Source organism: Megalops cyprinoides, chromosome 14, assembly GCF_013368585.1.
Source record: "Megalops cyprinoides isolate fMegCyp1 chromosome 14, fMegCyp1.pri, whole genome shotgun sequence".
In the NCBI taxonomy this organism is placed as follows: Eukaryota; Metazoa; Chordata; class Actinopteri; order Elopiformes; family Megalopidae; genus Megalops; species Megalops cyprinoides.
In genome coordinates, this window is record NC_050596.1 from 15,205,937 (window position 1) to 15,218,837 (window position 12,901).

Sequence of the window (12,901 nt, forward strand, 5' to 3'; positions counted from 1 at the left end):
CAAGGCGATGAACCCGATGGAAAGTTATATTGTCAACAATGTCGGAGGGCAGTTTTAGTTCGGTTCGTATGAAATCTTTAATCGTGTTTATTGGGTTTTCGGTTTTATTTTCTGGAATCCCGGAGAAAATTAAGTTATCGCGCATGCTGCGTGATTGTATATCCAATATGTTTTCTTTTATGGTCTTGTTTTCTTTGACAATGTTGTCCAGTTCCTTGGTCAATGTTTCAACAGTAATTTTCAAGCACTCGTTGTCTCTTTTTAGATCCTCGATTTCCTTGTGATTAAATTCAAGGCTCGCTCGCATTTCTTTCAGTTCAGCAGACAGTGATTCTAAAATGCTGAGTCTTGCATTAATTGAGTGAAGCACACTAACCTCTTGTGTCGGCGTGTTTAAGTCCTCGGTGTCGGTGGAGGATTCCCGGTAGCGTTTCTTTGCTGAGCCCTCTGTGCGCTGGTTGGGCTTTTGAGCCGGCATTTCGCACAGATTACTGTGGAACTCGTCGATGAATTTTTCTATTTCCTCCACGGTTGATTTCAGTGAGGAGAAGACCGCCGTTGTTTGTAAGTGTGACAAAAGCAGGGGTTTGTATCCGCTGTATTTTTGAAATTGAAAAACAAAAAAACGCGCCTCAGTGAGCGACCGGGAACACCGTCATGACTGATCTCACCCGCGCCTGCACGTGACTCTCAGAGTTTGCGCATTCCTCCTGACCCACGGCAATTTTCAAAACCTTGCACTACTTGGCATTCAGCATCACAGCATCAGTTTCACATATTTATTGATAATTACAACACATGCACAAGTCCATCCAAGGGCGGAGAACATAACACAATATATACCCAAAAATATACAAGCAACGCTGAAAGCATTCCCAAACATTAAAAAATGGGCAAGCAACAGTAATGGTAAGAATTACAGCAAATGTTAGTGGTAAAATGAAGATACATTTTGTTACAAGTAAAGCAGCAATCACTGAACAAAGCACAGCGAAGGAAATGTTTGAATTCGTTCTTAGGGTAGTGCCAGCTCGCTACTTGGAGGTGAAGTAGCTGGAGTACAGCTTGCTGTACATCACCTGATTGTCCACTCTGATGGCGTTCCTCAGGCACTGCCAGAACCAGTGCTCCGCGGAGGGGTTCCTGGGCCACTCCAGGATGCTCCTCCCGCACAGACGCCTACGGAGGCGGAGCAGGCGGGAGTGCCTCAGGACAGGCTGCAGCAGCAGCAGCACCATCACGTCCATGTTGTCATCCAGCAGCCTCTGGTGGGCCAGGTACACGGCCATCTTGAAGATCCCGCTCCGTACATAGGCCTCCGTCAGCACAAAGACGGTCTTGCGGCTCTGTCTGATGCTCTGCGAGAGGTTTTCGATCACAGGCGCCCCCGGGGTCCAGTCCCGCTCCTCCAGACAGATCGGGAATAGCTTGTCCCCGTTCTCCTCTAGCTCTTGCCGCAGATGATTCAGGACCCAGTCTGAGACAAGAGGGTCTTTGGTGTCGTACGTAACAAAGGCATCGTAGATAGTGTCTGTTGACCTGAGATAATGGTAGCCCTTTATTTTTGCCCTCCATAAGTGGAAAATATAGGAAGCGTCCCAATAAAACAGATGCAGTGTCACAGATACAGCCATGGTGCAAAAAACAAAAGAAAAAGAAATTAAGTAAAACATAAATGCCTTGCTGTCATTTATGCACGCGTCTGTTTCTAAATATATTACCCCTTTGCCTTTTTTATTGGCTGGCATGTTACAGGTCACTTCAGTCGCCAGTCGTGGGATCTTAACATCATTATGATCAATCCACAAGATGAAATCAAAAAGATCACATGTACAGAGGAATGGATTTCCCTTCAGGGACAACTCCTTAATGTAGTTGTCTGGTCCTGAAAGGAAAGTGGAATGGTTTAAGAGAGTTAGTCGGTTGAAACTGAGATCAAGTGACTGCAGACTTTTGGCACCCCCCAGAAAGCCATCAGAAAGATGAGCAATTCTGTTGTAACTGAGATCCAACACCCTTAACGTCTTTGTACACAATAATAAATTTTCAGTCATGTTGCGCAATTTATTTTCACTTAAATCTAATTCTTCAAGTTGGTGAAAATACTGCAATGTCTGCCAGTCGAAAAATCTAAGCTTATTTTTACTTAAAATCAGGCTTTTCAGTGATGTTGGGAAATGGGCATAAACACCAGGTGGAATGTGATGAAGCTTATTGTAGGACAGATCCAGGTGGGTTAAATTTTTCAGTTGTTTAAAAAGGCCAAAATAATGTTGGTCATGTTTCCACATTATGTCTAACCGATTCCCCTGAAACTGTAACTCTTCTAAAGAACTGCTCACCATGCCCTTGTATGTGAGAGTACTGATTTCATTCCAACTCAGATTTAATACTTTCAAAAACTGAAGGTGTTTGAGGAAAGCTAAATTATGAGTTACACCTGTCACCACAAAATAATGTTTGTTGTGACTTAAATCCAGGACTTTTAGGTTTTTTAATTCAGAAAATGCATAGTCATGGCTCATATACATTTTATTATAAGACAAATCCAAATAGTTGAGATTTGGAAAATGTATAAATTCAGTACCATTGAAAGAATCTACAATGGAATTAGCAGAGAGATTGAGACAAGTAGTATTTTCCACACCTTTGAAACGTTTTGGATTAATGTAGAATATGTTGTTTTTACTAAGGTCCAGCACTGGTCCATAAATAAGGCATTCCTGCTTGACTGAGGCAGGATAAAAACGATTTTCTTCATCTTTGTGAATGTAGGGGCCATATCTTTTTTCAGGGTATATATCCTGGTCTGAATCGCCTTCACTTTCAGATTGAGTCATACATGCACTACATCCTCTCTGGAATGAGAACGTCAGTTTATTTTCTGCCATGTAAATAAAGGAAAGGTTGAAGAAGTTGTGGAAAAGGGGGAGATTTATAATCTCAAGAAAGTTTGTCCCCAAATTAAGTACAGAGAGATTTGTTAAACTGTAGAGGGGTCTCAAATCATTTTCATTAAGTTTTTGGAAGTCATAACCCTCCATATGCAATGTTTTTAATGATTTTAGTTTGGAAAATGTTTTGGAAAGCTGTATTCTGACTGGATATGATTTAATATTGCGATTGAAAGAAAAGTCAATAATTTCCACATGTGGTAAAACAGAAAGAAATTCTCCTGTGGCAATTTCACTAACCAGAAAATTGAAAGACAAGTACAAATACTTCAACTGGGTTAAATTTTGAAACCACAAGGAAGGGACTTTTTTGAGGGAATTTCCTGAAAGACGTAATTCTTCAAGGTTTGAAAGGTCACTGAAAGCATTGGCATCTATGTCCATGGAGCCACTTTCTGTCTGGCAGGGTTTGCATGGAAAAGGGGCATTTAAGCATTGAGGACAGTTACCTGACAAATCAAGAACCTTCAGCTGTGTTAGGCTTTGTAATTCAGATTTGCCAACATGCTGGATTGTATTTAAATGGAGTTTAAGTTCAACAAGGGATTCTGGGAGATTCGGAGGTATATTTCTCAGTCTATTATGTGTTAATGACAGGTTTTTGAGATTGGTTAAGACAGCGAAGGTTGCGTTTTCAATACGTAAGGGGTCTTTACAGTTGCTTCCAAAATAACAATTCTTATTTAATCTCAGAACTGCAATTTTTGGGATGTGTCTGAAGTTTTTTGATGCAATGTACTCAATTTTGTTTGAACTTAAACTGAGAATTGTTAACCCATGGGGGAGATCTTCAGGGACCCTGGAAAGCGAATTACCATCGAGGAGCAATGTTCTTAATTGAACTAATCCTGAAAAAGTTTTTTTTCCACTGCCCTTGCCATCTTCAATCCTATTCAAGTTGAGGTTTAAAAAGGTCAGATTGCTTAGATTCCAGAAAGAATCATTGGAGATTGTAGATATTCGATTTTCAGAAAGGTCCAGCTTGGTTGCATTTGCACTGATGTGAAGAGGCACTTCGGAGAGCTTCCTTCCTTTACAGTCAAAAATGACTGAAGAGTTGGCAGATGTCACATCACATGGTAGTCGCCTTGGATTCCAGAAACACACAGAGGTGTGTGCAAGGCAGGTGAAGCACAAGAAAACCAACATCTTTTTCTGAGAACCTGAGTAAGTGAAGTACCTGCATGACCAAAAAAAAAAAAAAAAACTTGATTGAGTTCAATGATATGGCCACTCACATTTTCAGTTTCATATTTTCTTATACTGACCACTTATACATTTGTGATAAAATCTCTACAGTAGAATGTAGAAATCAAATTTAGCATCCAAAGACCAACAAAACTGTAGTGTGTTGGGTATGTTAACCTCAAAGCAAAAAAGCACAAATCATTAATCAATAATCAATTATTTTTTTCAAAACATGTATTACTTTATAATACACTGATGGGTGAAAGTTCATTTTTATACTACTATTCCTTTAATTTTTCTCATACCAATCTATTTTTTACAGCATTCAAAAACTTCCTCATTTGATATTCTTTCAAGACAAAGCCTGTTGATATGTTTGTTTGCCTGTTTTTGAGTGTCATCATGCAGGCACACTACAGAAACATTTACATAAATTTTACTTTATATCTTAAAATTTATTTTTTCAGAATTTCACCCTTCAAGTACTTTACATCCATCATATTTTATGTTACTTTCTCCAGGGGTCCATCTCTAGAACCCTGTCAGATACTGTATTTACGCTATGTGTTACCGTCCAAAAGGCACTACATGAGCATGTGTATAAATATGTTGTTACTGTGACAAAAAACAGCACAAACAGCACCAACCCTACATGACGAACAGCTAAATTGCTGCAAATTAAAATAATGCATATATACATGTGATTTTGTGTCGCTTACCAGCACTGAGCTTCAATCCTGACTGCACTGAATGAGACACTTCCGTATTTTAAAACGTAATCACAGGATATGTTCAATATAGCTCGCTGTTCCACTTCCCCCACTCATTCAAATGATGTCCTTTTCAAATGATGAATGCCGCTGAAATGGTTTAAAGAAATACCCACCACAAGACATAGTGTGACTACCAAACGACATTGTGAATAGGTTTATGTCATGAGTTATGTGTGTGCGTAACTTAAGATTTGTAGTTAACTACAGGTAATTTGTGGCTTTTCCCTTCAGTAATAATGAAAAAAATATCCATATATGTTTATTGATGAGAATGTATATCATTCACTTGGTGCTATGGGGGGCTCTGTTACTGAATCACCATCCAGGGACCCAGTGTTTTTCGTTCAAACATAGTATTGTATGGAGAATAATTCTTTAGTCCTTCTAGTAGACTTGCCACTTCTGCAACACCCACTCAGACAGACAGGTCCAGTTAACTATAAAAACATAGATTGTGCTTTGTAAGACCTGATGGAAGAGTGGTTGGAAGAAACAGGAGTGGAAGATGTATCTTGAGATGGAGAAGATAAGGAGTAGCTGGTCAATCGAGAGAACATTTAGAATAATGGACTTGGAGCTGAAGGGACTACAGTTCCAACATAATGACAGTATAGCTTTTCTGGGCACCAGGGGCTGGACATGTGACATTGTTCAGCAATTCAAGGATGCTCATACTTATCAATTTATCCAAATGCAGAACCAAATGGCACTGCAATCGTGTAAGCTGCTGTTGGCATGTAGGACAACACTGTCCATGCATTTTATAGCATTTTCTGGGAAGCTGCACTTCACATTGTGTTGAATTTGATTGAAACCGAGGTCCAAATGCCTGGAACTACAGGCATATTTCATATCATTCATGGTAGGATTTGATATTTATTTTTGTGAAAGAGCAGCTTCCCTGGAGATTAAGCACCTCCCAGAGGACAGGAAAATGGCCATTGAGATTTATGTTTTCTCTTGTAATTCTCCTATACAAGAAGAGATCACCAAGGTTCCGCTGAGATTTACGGGCATCTCATAATTCTCATACTCATACTACTTAAACTACAGTTCACTTAGCTACTACATTTTTTGACAAAAATTCAGACCAGTGTTATCAAATTAAGCATGAAGACATTTCAACAGAAACATTTTTCTCCTATTAAATTACATTTACATTTACATTTACATTTACATTTCTAGTAGCCTTCTTGAACTCTAGTACAACTCACACCAGACAGACTATTTTATTTTTTTGTAATACGGGAATATATACCATCCACAGAAAAACTGAAGCCAAAATGGCTTGTTGCATTCTAATGCCCATGGTTCCTTTTTAGAACAGGTTCCTAGGTTTTAGAAACTAGAAACTGAGTCTGAATTAGCTGACAAATTTCCTGTTTTTGTTCAGTTGTGCAAGGGTTCATGGAAGTGTGTTTGTTTTCCAGTAGATCACTTTGCAGCTGCTTACTCCTCTCACAATAATAATAGGTATTGGATATTTTATGAACTAAAAGTGAGTGTTATATTTAGAATGAACTAAGTCTTCAATAGTAAATACAGTCAGATGACTCTCTGTTGACTTTTACTGAGAAAGCAAGGTTTAAGTTGTGACTATACTTACATTTAGTGCACTAAGGCACTCACAGACAGTATGGTAAAAAGCACTGAAAATGCTAAATTTATAGTTGAACTAAACTCTTTTTTTTTCAGAAATAGATGTTTCTAAGTGAACTGCTGAATACACTGACTTTGCAATATTTCATTCACAAAACCCATTCGACTCACCTCAACATACAGTACATACACAGATGTAGAATTTTGGTGACGATGGATGAAAATATAAAACATTCTCTCTTTTGAGTTTGTAAAGACAGGAATGGGTTTGTTCATGACTGGGAGGATTGAAAACCTTGGCAAAACATTTGGTATCCACTAGACAACAGCTTTACATCTACAATTGCACTGACAACAATAAGCACTTAAGTCCATTGTTACCATCTGATTATCTATGGTTGGATTTCCTGAATATAGTGATGCATGAAACAATGTGCGGCCACTGGAGGGCATACACATTTGCTTGGATTGTGTTACCGACTAATGATTAAGAGAGTGAGAAATAACATCAAATTTAACACAAGTAGACAAAGCAAACCATTGTTGTCAAACTTTAAACGGAGACCTCTGTACTTACCCTGGGAAAACATACAGTTCAGAATGCCATAATTAATTCCTGAAATGTCAGGGGACTTCAGACTTTGTGAACATACAGTCATGGTAATATATGCCTTTCTTTTTTGGCAACTTAAAGTTTCAAAGTTATCAACTGCTGTACAGAAAATGCTTAAAAGTCAGTTTAAACTGGTGTACTGCCATTGTTAACTGATAGAAATTGAGATTCAAGTGCAAATGCAGGGACAAGCTCTGTTGTGAGATCTATTTGCATTTTAATGTAGCCAGTGCAGATGGTACAATTGGTAAGATGGTTGGAGGGTAAATTTTTAATGATCTGAAAGGTGTGTCAGTAACTGGCCATTCAGAAGGTGTGCCATGTTTTTAAATCAGCATGTGCCCCAGGCATACCTTATTATGTTTGTTACAATGGGAATTTGTGAAATAATGCATTATTTAAACTAGTCATTGAAAATAATAATATTGAAGGAGGAAGGAAGCAGAGGCAGGTTATTAACCTGGGCACCAATATGAATGGGGAAGCCTCTTTAATGGAAGACATTGATGTGTGCAAATAACAACCACAGAGAAATTCATCTATTTCACAAATTAATGGCAAATCACCAGTGAACAGTCACAGAACATAATTACTCAGTGAAATGACGTATTCATTTGAAAGCACTCCCGTACATCAGATTTAAGAATGCAATAGTGGATCTGCTGTTGATAATGGTTTCACATTTTTTAAGTGACACAAGCATTAAGGAGAGTTGAGTGTGGTGTATGACTAAATCACTTTTAAGAACAAAAAATATTCCATTCATAAAATGTGTTTGTAGGTAACACTAAAAACTACAGAGATGCCAAAAAACAAATAATTTAAAAAAAAAAACAGATCATCCAAGAGCCTTAGAAATCATTCATGAATAGAACTTAATAAGCATATCACACAAATATGTGGTTCTCCTGCCTCACTGTCCCATACAATGTTCCAACTCCCATCCAACCTCAGCAATAAATACATACATAAAATAATTAAATAAAATGTCAGTTTGACACAGACATAATGAAATATTTCATATATTTGCTTTCACAACTTAAAACAGAGACAATGGCATAGCAAGATGCAGTCAATCAATCAAAATCGATAATATATTTCACTGACTTTTCTTGGTATCACTGTCACAAAAACATGCTCAAAGATGTTATTGGAAATGAGATACTGATGCATTCATTACACTTACATTCTGATCATTCTAAAGCAGTGAAGTGAGAAGATATTTAAAATCCTCTAGCAGCAAAACATGAGTCAATCTTTATAATGTAGGAAACAAATGAATTAAATCAAGAGTCACATAAATTAAACAAATCCGTAATATTAAAACACTCGCACAATCTATTGCATTTCTTCCCAGACATTCAGCTTCCAAATGAGAAGACTGAAGACATATTTGATATGCTCATTAAGTTCATATCTGTGAATAAATTAATTTCTTGCTGCAGTTAACACCTCAGCGGTCCAGAAGTGCTGTACTGCATAATAGTTTCAAAACAATTTTCAAACTGAATTCAACTCTAAAAGGTTGGTTTTGGATGGCCATTTACTATATTACTCTGCTAGACAACACCGTGAACTTCCAAAGTCACACTTTTTAAATACTTTGTGATTCAGTGGTAGTGAAGAAGCAAAACATTGCGATCTAGTGCAAGATACTTATAAAGTGATGAGGGATTTAATAGTATGATCTGTGAAAATGTTTTGAAAAATCTGCTGTCAAATACTTTAAAATGAAATTATTGAAATGAAATTAGTCTATAATTGTTGTAGATGATTAGAAAACAATATAAAATAACATGAACATACCTTTCATTATCAATTACTGACTGGTCATTTAACGTAATTGCCATATGCATACATTAGTATATATGTATATATAATTTATCTCTTTTGAAGTTGTTTAAAAACCATTATTTTCATTTTTAAATCAAAGTAAAATATACTATACAAAGCAATATTTTATGCAGAATTGTGCAAGAGTATCTGCTCAATAGTATACATATTTTTTTCTGTCTATTTTGCATTGCATTGGATAAAAGCATTGTAATGAGGCAACATACAAGAGGATACACGAGGAAAAAACTATGTTTTGCGTTCTTAACTTACTCTCTAAAGAAGGGTAAATATTTCCTTTTTTTCTTTTTACATATCGATTGTGTTGTATATAATTCATTTTTGTTTACATATAAAACAAAATTTACATGGGGCAATGTTTATTACAGCAGTTCACATAGTGGGGATAAAGTAGCCCCACATTTCTGTGTATGGCTTTGCAAAAAGTACTTAGAAAGAGCACAGCTTTTACTTGTTGAGGAGTGTTTTGAGTGAGCGTGTGAGTGTGTTTACAATGGCGGACATGGTGGTGGAGTGCCTCGCCAGGGCCGAAACGCTGTGGTCGCTGGGGCTGCCGGCCGAGGCCGCCTCAGCGGCTCTCAGCAGGCAGATGTAGTTCATGACGACCTCGTCCACTTTGGCAACCACTTCGCGCTGCTGCGCCTCTGCCTTCATTCCCCTCACTAGGCACATGCAAGCTTCGGTCAGGCAGCAGAGCACCTGGAAGCTGCAGGTTATGGCCAAGAGCATTTCTTCAGGGCTTTTGTGTGCCAAGGCCATTTTCCTGCAGGCGTCGCCCAGCTCCTTGGACTCGAGAGAAAGCAGCTGCTTGTACTGGGTGAGGTTGTCCTCGTGGGCCTCGATGAACGCGGTCTCTTTCTTCCCCACGCTGGACCGCACCAGAGCGATGAGCTCGCTGGCGTCCTTCTGCGCGGCTGAGAAGCCGGCGGGGAAGGTGTACATCCTGTCTTTGAGCGCGTCAATGCGCGCCAGCCTGGCGCTGAAGCTCATGTCGTTCAGGTCGACGTCACCCCAGCGCCGCTGCTGGCTGGCGGGGTCGGTAAAGAAGCCGCCCGGTGAGGCCGCCTCCTCCGAGTCGCCGCGGGACCCCCCGGACGACAGCCGCGGGGACCTTGGACCCCCTGGGGGCGAACGCAGGGAGGAGTGGTACGAAAGCCCTTCCCTGTCGTCTTCATTGTCGTCGTCGTCATCCTCAACAACGCTGCTGTTTTTGTGGAAGCAGTGGCTGAAGGGGCCGTGGCACCTCCAAGCGCCGGCGTCCCGTTTTGGCAAAGCTCTGAGCTGCTTGGAATCCTTTGGCACCGGGAGCATGACCGAGGCTCTCCTGCGGTCCCTGCCGCTTGCGGACTGGGAGGAGACAGAGCCCTGGGAGTAGCTCTTAAACAACCTCTTCCCCGCAGGCCTCTTTAGCAGCTTGGAGTCGGGCGACTGCGGAAACTGTAAACACTTGCCACCTATTGTGGCTTTGGTTTTCTCGATTAGCGCTTCGAAGCTCCCGGAGCCAGCGGAAATGCTGCTGGAGCTGCGTGTCAGCTTCCGGCCTCTGGGGGGGCGCCTCAGGCTGCCGCTGCTGGGGTCACGGGGGTGCGAGGGGAGGGGTGGCAGGGCATGGTTCTGTTTGGGGAGGTCGGCTGGTTCCTGCTTTGGCACATTGGAATCTGCGCTAATGTCAGATGGTGGCGGGGGCGGCATGGCGTCGGCATTGACCTGTTGGGAAAAGGCTGAAGGCGCGTCTCCTCTTCGTGCCTTCCTGAGCTCTGTGAAAGCTACACTAGGGGTAGTAGAAAAAGAGAGAGAATCATTAAGCACCTCCCTGACAACATGCTTCGCTCTGCAGGCAGCTCTGAGCCGGTCCTCCTCACCGGGGGGCTGACCGCCGCGCGGTACCGTGATGGCGGGCGGCCCGGCAGCCTCACGCGCGCTCCTCCTACACAGATACAGAAACTGCTCCCGATCGACATCTCGCTCTAATTCACCTTCGAGACCTGAAAACGACCTTCTCCTCTCATTACCGCACTTCACTTCGAGACTGTTTACGGATCTCAGAGCATGCAGATCCGAGCTTCTCTTCAATTTAGTGGGCATGGTGGCAGAGTGGTACATTTTAGGCCCTTTACTTACTCTCGAGGCTGCTGCAGCTGGGCTCTCAGGGGATGCAGGGGGCGGCATGCAGGGGTATCTTGCAATGGTGTTACCTTTACCTCTAATCAGATCTAGCAACAGCGGGTTAGAAACGACATGCTTCTTATAGTCTTTCTTGTTGTTCCTCCAGCTGCCTCCTAGGCCCGCGCTTTGAAGCTTGCCACCCTGATGCATCTGACTCACGGTTAAATAGTTTATCAACTGTCTATACGCCTCACTCCCCTCCTTTGAGTTATTCTTAACACAAGCATGCTTCACACAGACATCAGGACAAAGATTACTCCTTGTGGCTGTACCTGTAGTTTCTTTAATCTTAGGCATCCGGTGACACCCCTCTCGCACAGTACTGAGCACGGGATCAGAGATATTCGTGTTGTGTAAGTTAGGGAGCATTTTCCTCAGGAGGGCGGGATCCGCATTGGGGTGAAGATCCTTGCCCTGAGGCGTATGGCTCGCGGTGCTGTGGGCTTTCTCCTCACCCCCGATGTGGCCCAGGCCTTTCAGGGACGCCTCGGAGAGGAGGAGCTTGTTTTCAGAGGAGCAGAGAGGTGAATCCATGGGCGTGGCACAGCTGCTGCTCCCTGTGCTGCAGCCGGCATCCAGGGAGGAGCACTGGGAGCTCTGCAGGGAGTGGTGGCCCTCGCTCTGCAAGGACGAGATGCGCTTGGCCAGGTGGTACTCGCACAGACGGGGGACAGGCTGCGCGGCCGGGCTTGGCTTCGCCTGCTGTTGCTCCTCGCTGGCGAAGCTAGCTTGCTCGGAGCTGATCGGTTCTTTGGCTGAGGAGATGAGAGGCGCGTCTGCGTGGACGCTTTCTTCCTTACCCGTCCTGGAAGCGGAGCAGTGACCCCCCGCCAGCTGCTCGGCCTCCTTGAGGTCTGGCCTACCCACGCGAGGCTCACGCAATGGACTGGGAGCGCTCAGCTGCCCTAAGGTCTGACTCTCTGCCGCGGCGTTTTCCGACAGCGCTTGCCACCTTTGGCTCTTTTCTCGGAAAGAGGTGCGCTCCTGGTCAAAGTGGCTCATGCGGTGGGCGTCTCTCGCCGTGAAGGTGTTGTATTTCCCCGCTAGGTGCTGGTCCTCGCCGTTGGGATTGGCCATCTTTATCTGCCGCTTACCGGTGGTGTTGGTGTCAAAGGGCCCTCTGGGCTCAGCCTCTCCTGCCTTCTCCCTCCTCTTTCCATTGCAAGTCATCAGGGTGCCCATCTGCATTTTGCTGAAGTAGTCGGTCACAGATTTGGTCTCCATGGTTTCGGGCTCCATCTCGATGTCGTCCGAGTGAAGGATCTGCTTAGAAGGTACGGCCGCCGACTGCGCCTCTGCTTCCTGGCGACCTGGGAGGTTATGGGGCATCTTCAGGACAGAGTCTCCCTCACAAGGAGAAACAGGAAACTCTGTCTTCTCTTCTAGAAGTGGCTGGTATCCCTCGGTGGTGGCGACTAACAAGCGCATGGAGCTTTCTGAAAGTTTCTGGGCAGCGGCCAGCTCCGAGTTCTCTGTCATTTCAGAGGAGTTTGTCTCATTTCCAGAATCTGAGGATGACTCTGGGCTGAAAGCTCGAGATAGTGCTACACCTGTATGCCACAGAGAGACAAACAACTTCATTAATAAACATCTGAGGCACACTTAATTCGTTCACATTTTATTCAAACATAGTTAATACGAGTTGTGAAGTGCAATATTAGAAATGTCTTTGTACACAAAAGGACCAACAAAAACATCAAATATGCAAAGACTGAGTAAAATTCTGAACACAACATAAAACAAAATGAAATACA

The 12,901-nt window shown here is 42.5% G+C and overlaps 2 protein-coding genes across 3 annotated transcripts in view; both read right to left on the bottom strand.

Annotated features, from left to right (window-relative positions):
• Positions 1-1,034: 1,034 nt before the first annotated feature.
• On the bottom strand, positions 1,035-4,103 carry tlr8b (toll-like receptor 8b). The gene has a single exon (XM_036545613.1). The coding sequence runs from the start codon at positions 4,101-4,103 to the stop codon at positions 1,035-1,037; it is 3,069 nt and encodes a 1,022-aa protein (XP_036401506.1).
• Positions 4,104-9,224: 5,121 nt separating this feature from the next.
• LOC118789304 (FERM and PDZ domain-containing protein 4-like) overlaps positions 9,225-12,901 on the bottom strand; it is a 48,713-nt gene continuing 45,036 nt past the window's right edge. Inside the window, exons 16-17 of one of the 2 annotated variants that reach the window (XM_036545648.1) lie at positions 11,420-12,697; positions 9,225-10,747 (exon numbers count right to left, since the gene is read on the bottom strand). In XM_036545648.1, the coding sequence (XP_036401541.1) occupies positions 9,429-10,747; positions 11,420-12,697 (2,597 nt within the window). In that variant the 3' untranslated portion in view covers positions 9,225-9,428. Of the gene's footprint in view, positions 10,753-11,419; positions 12,698-12,901 lie in introns of both variants that reach the window. The other variant, XM_036545649.1, reaches the window with a different exon arrangement.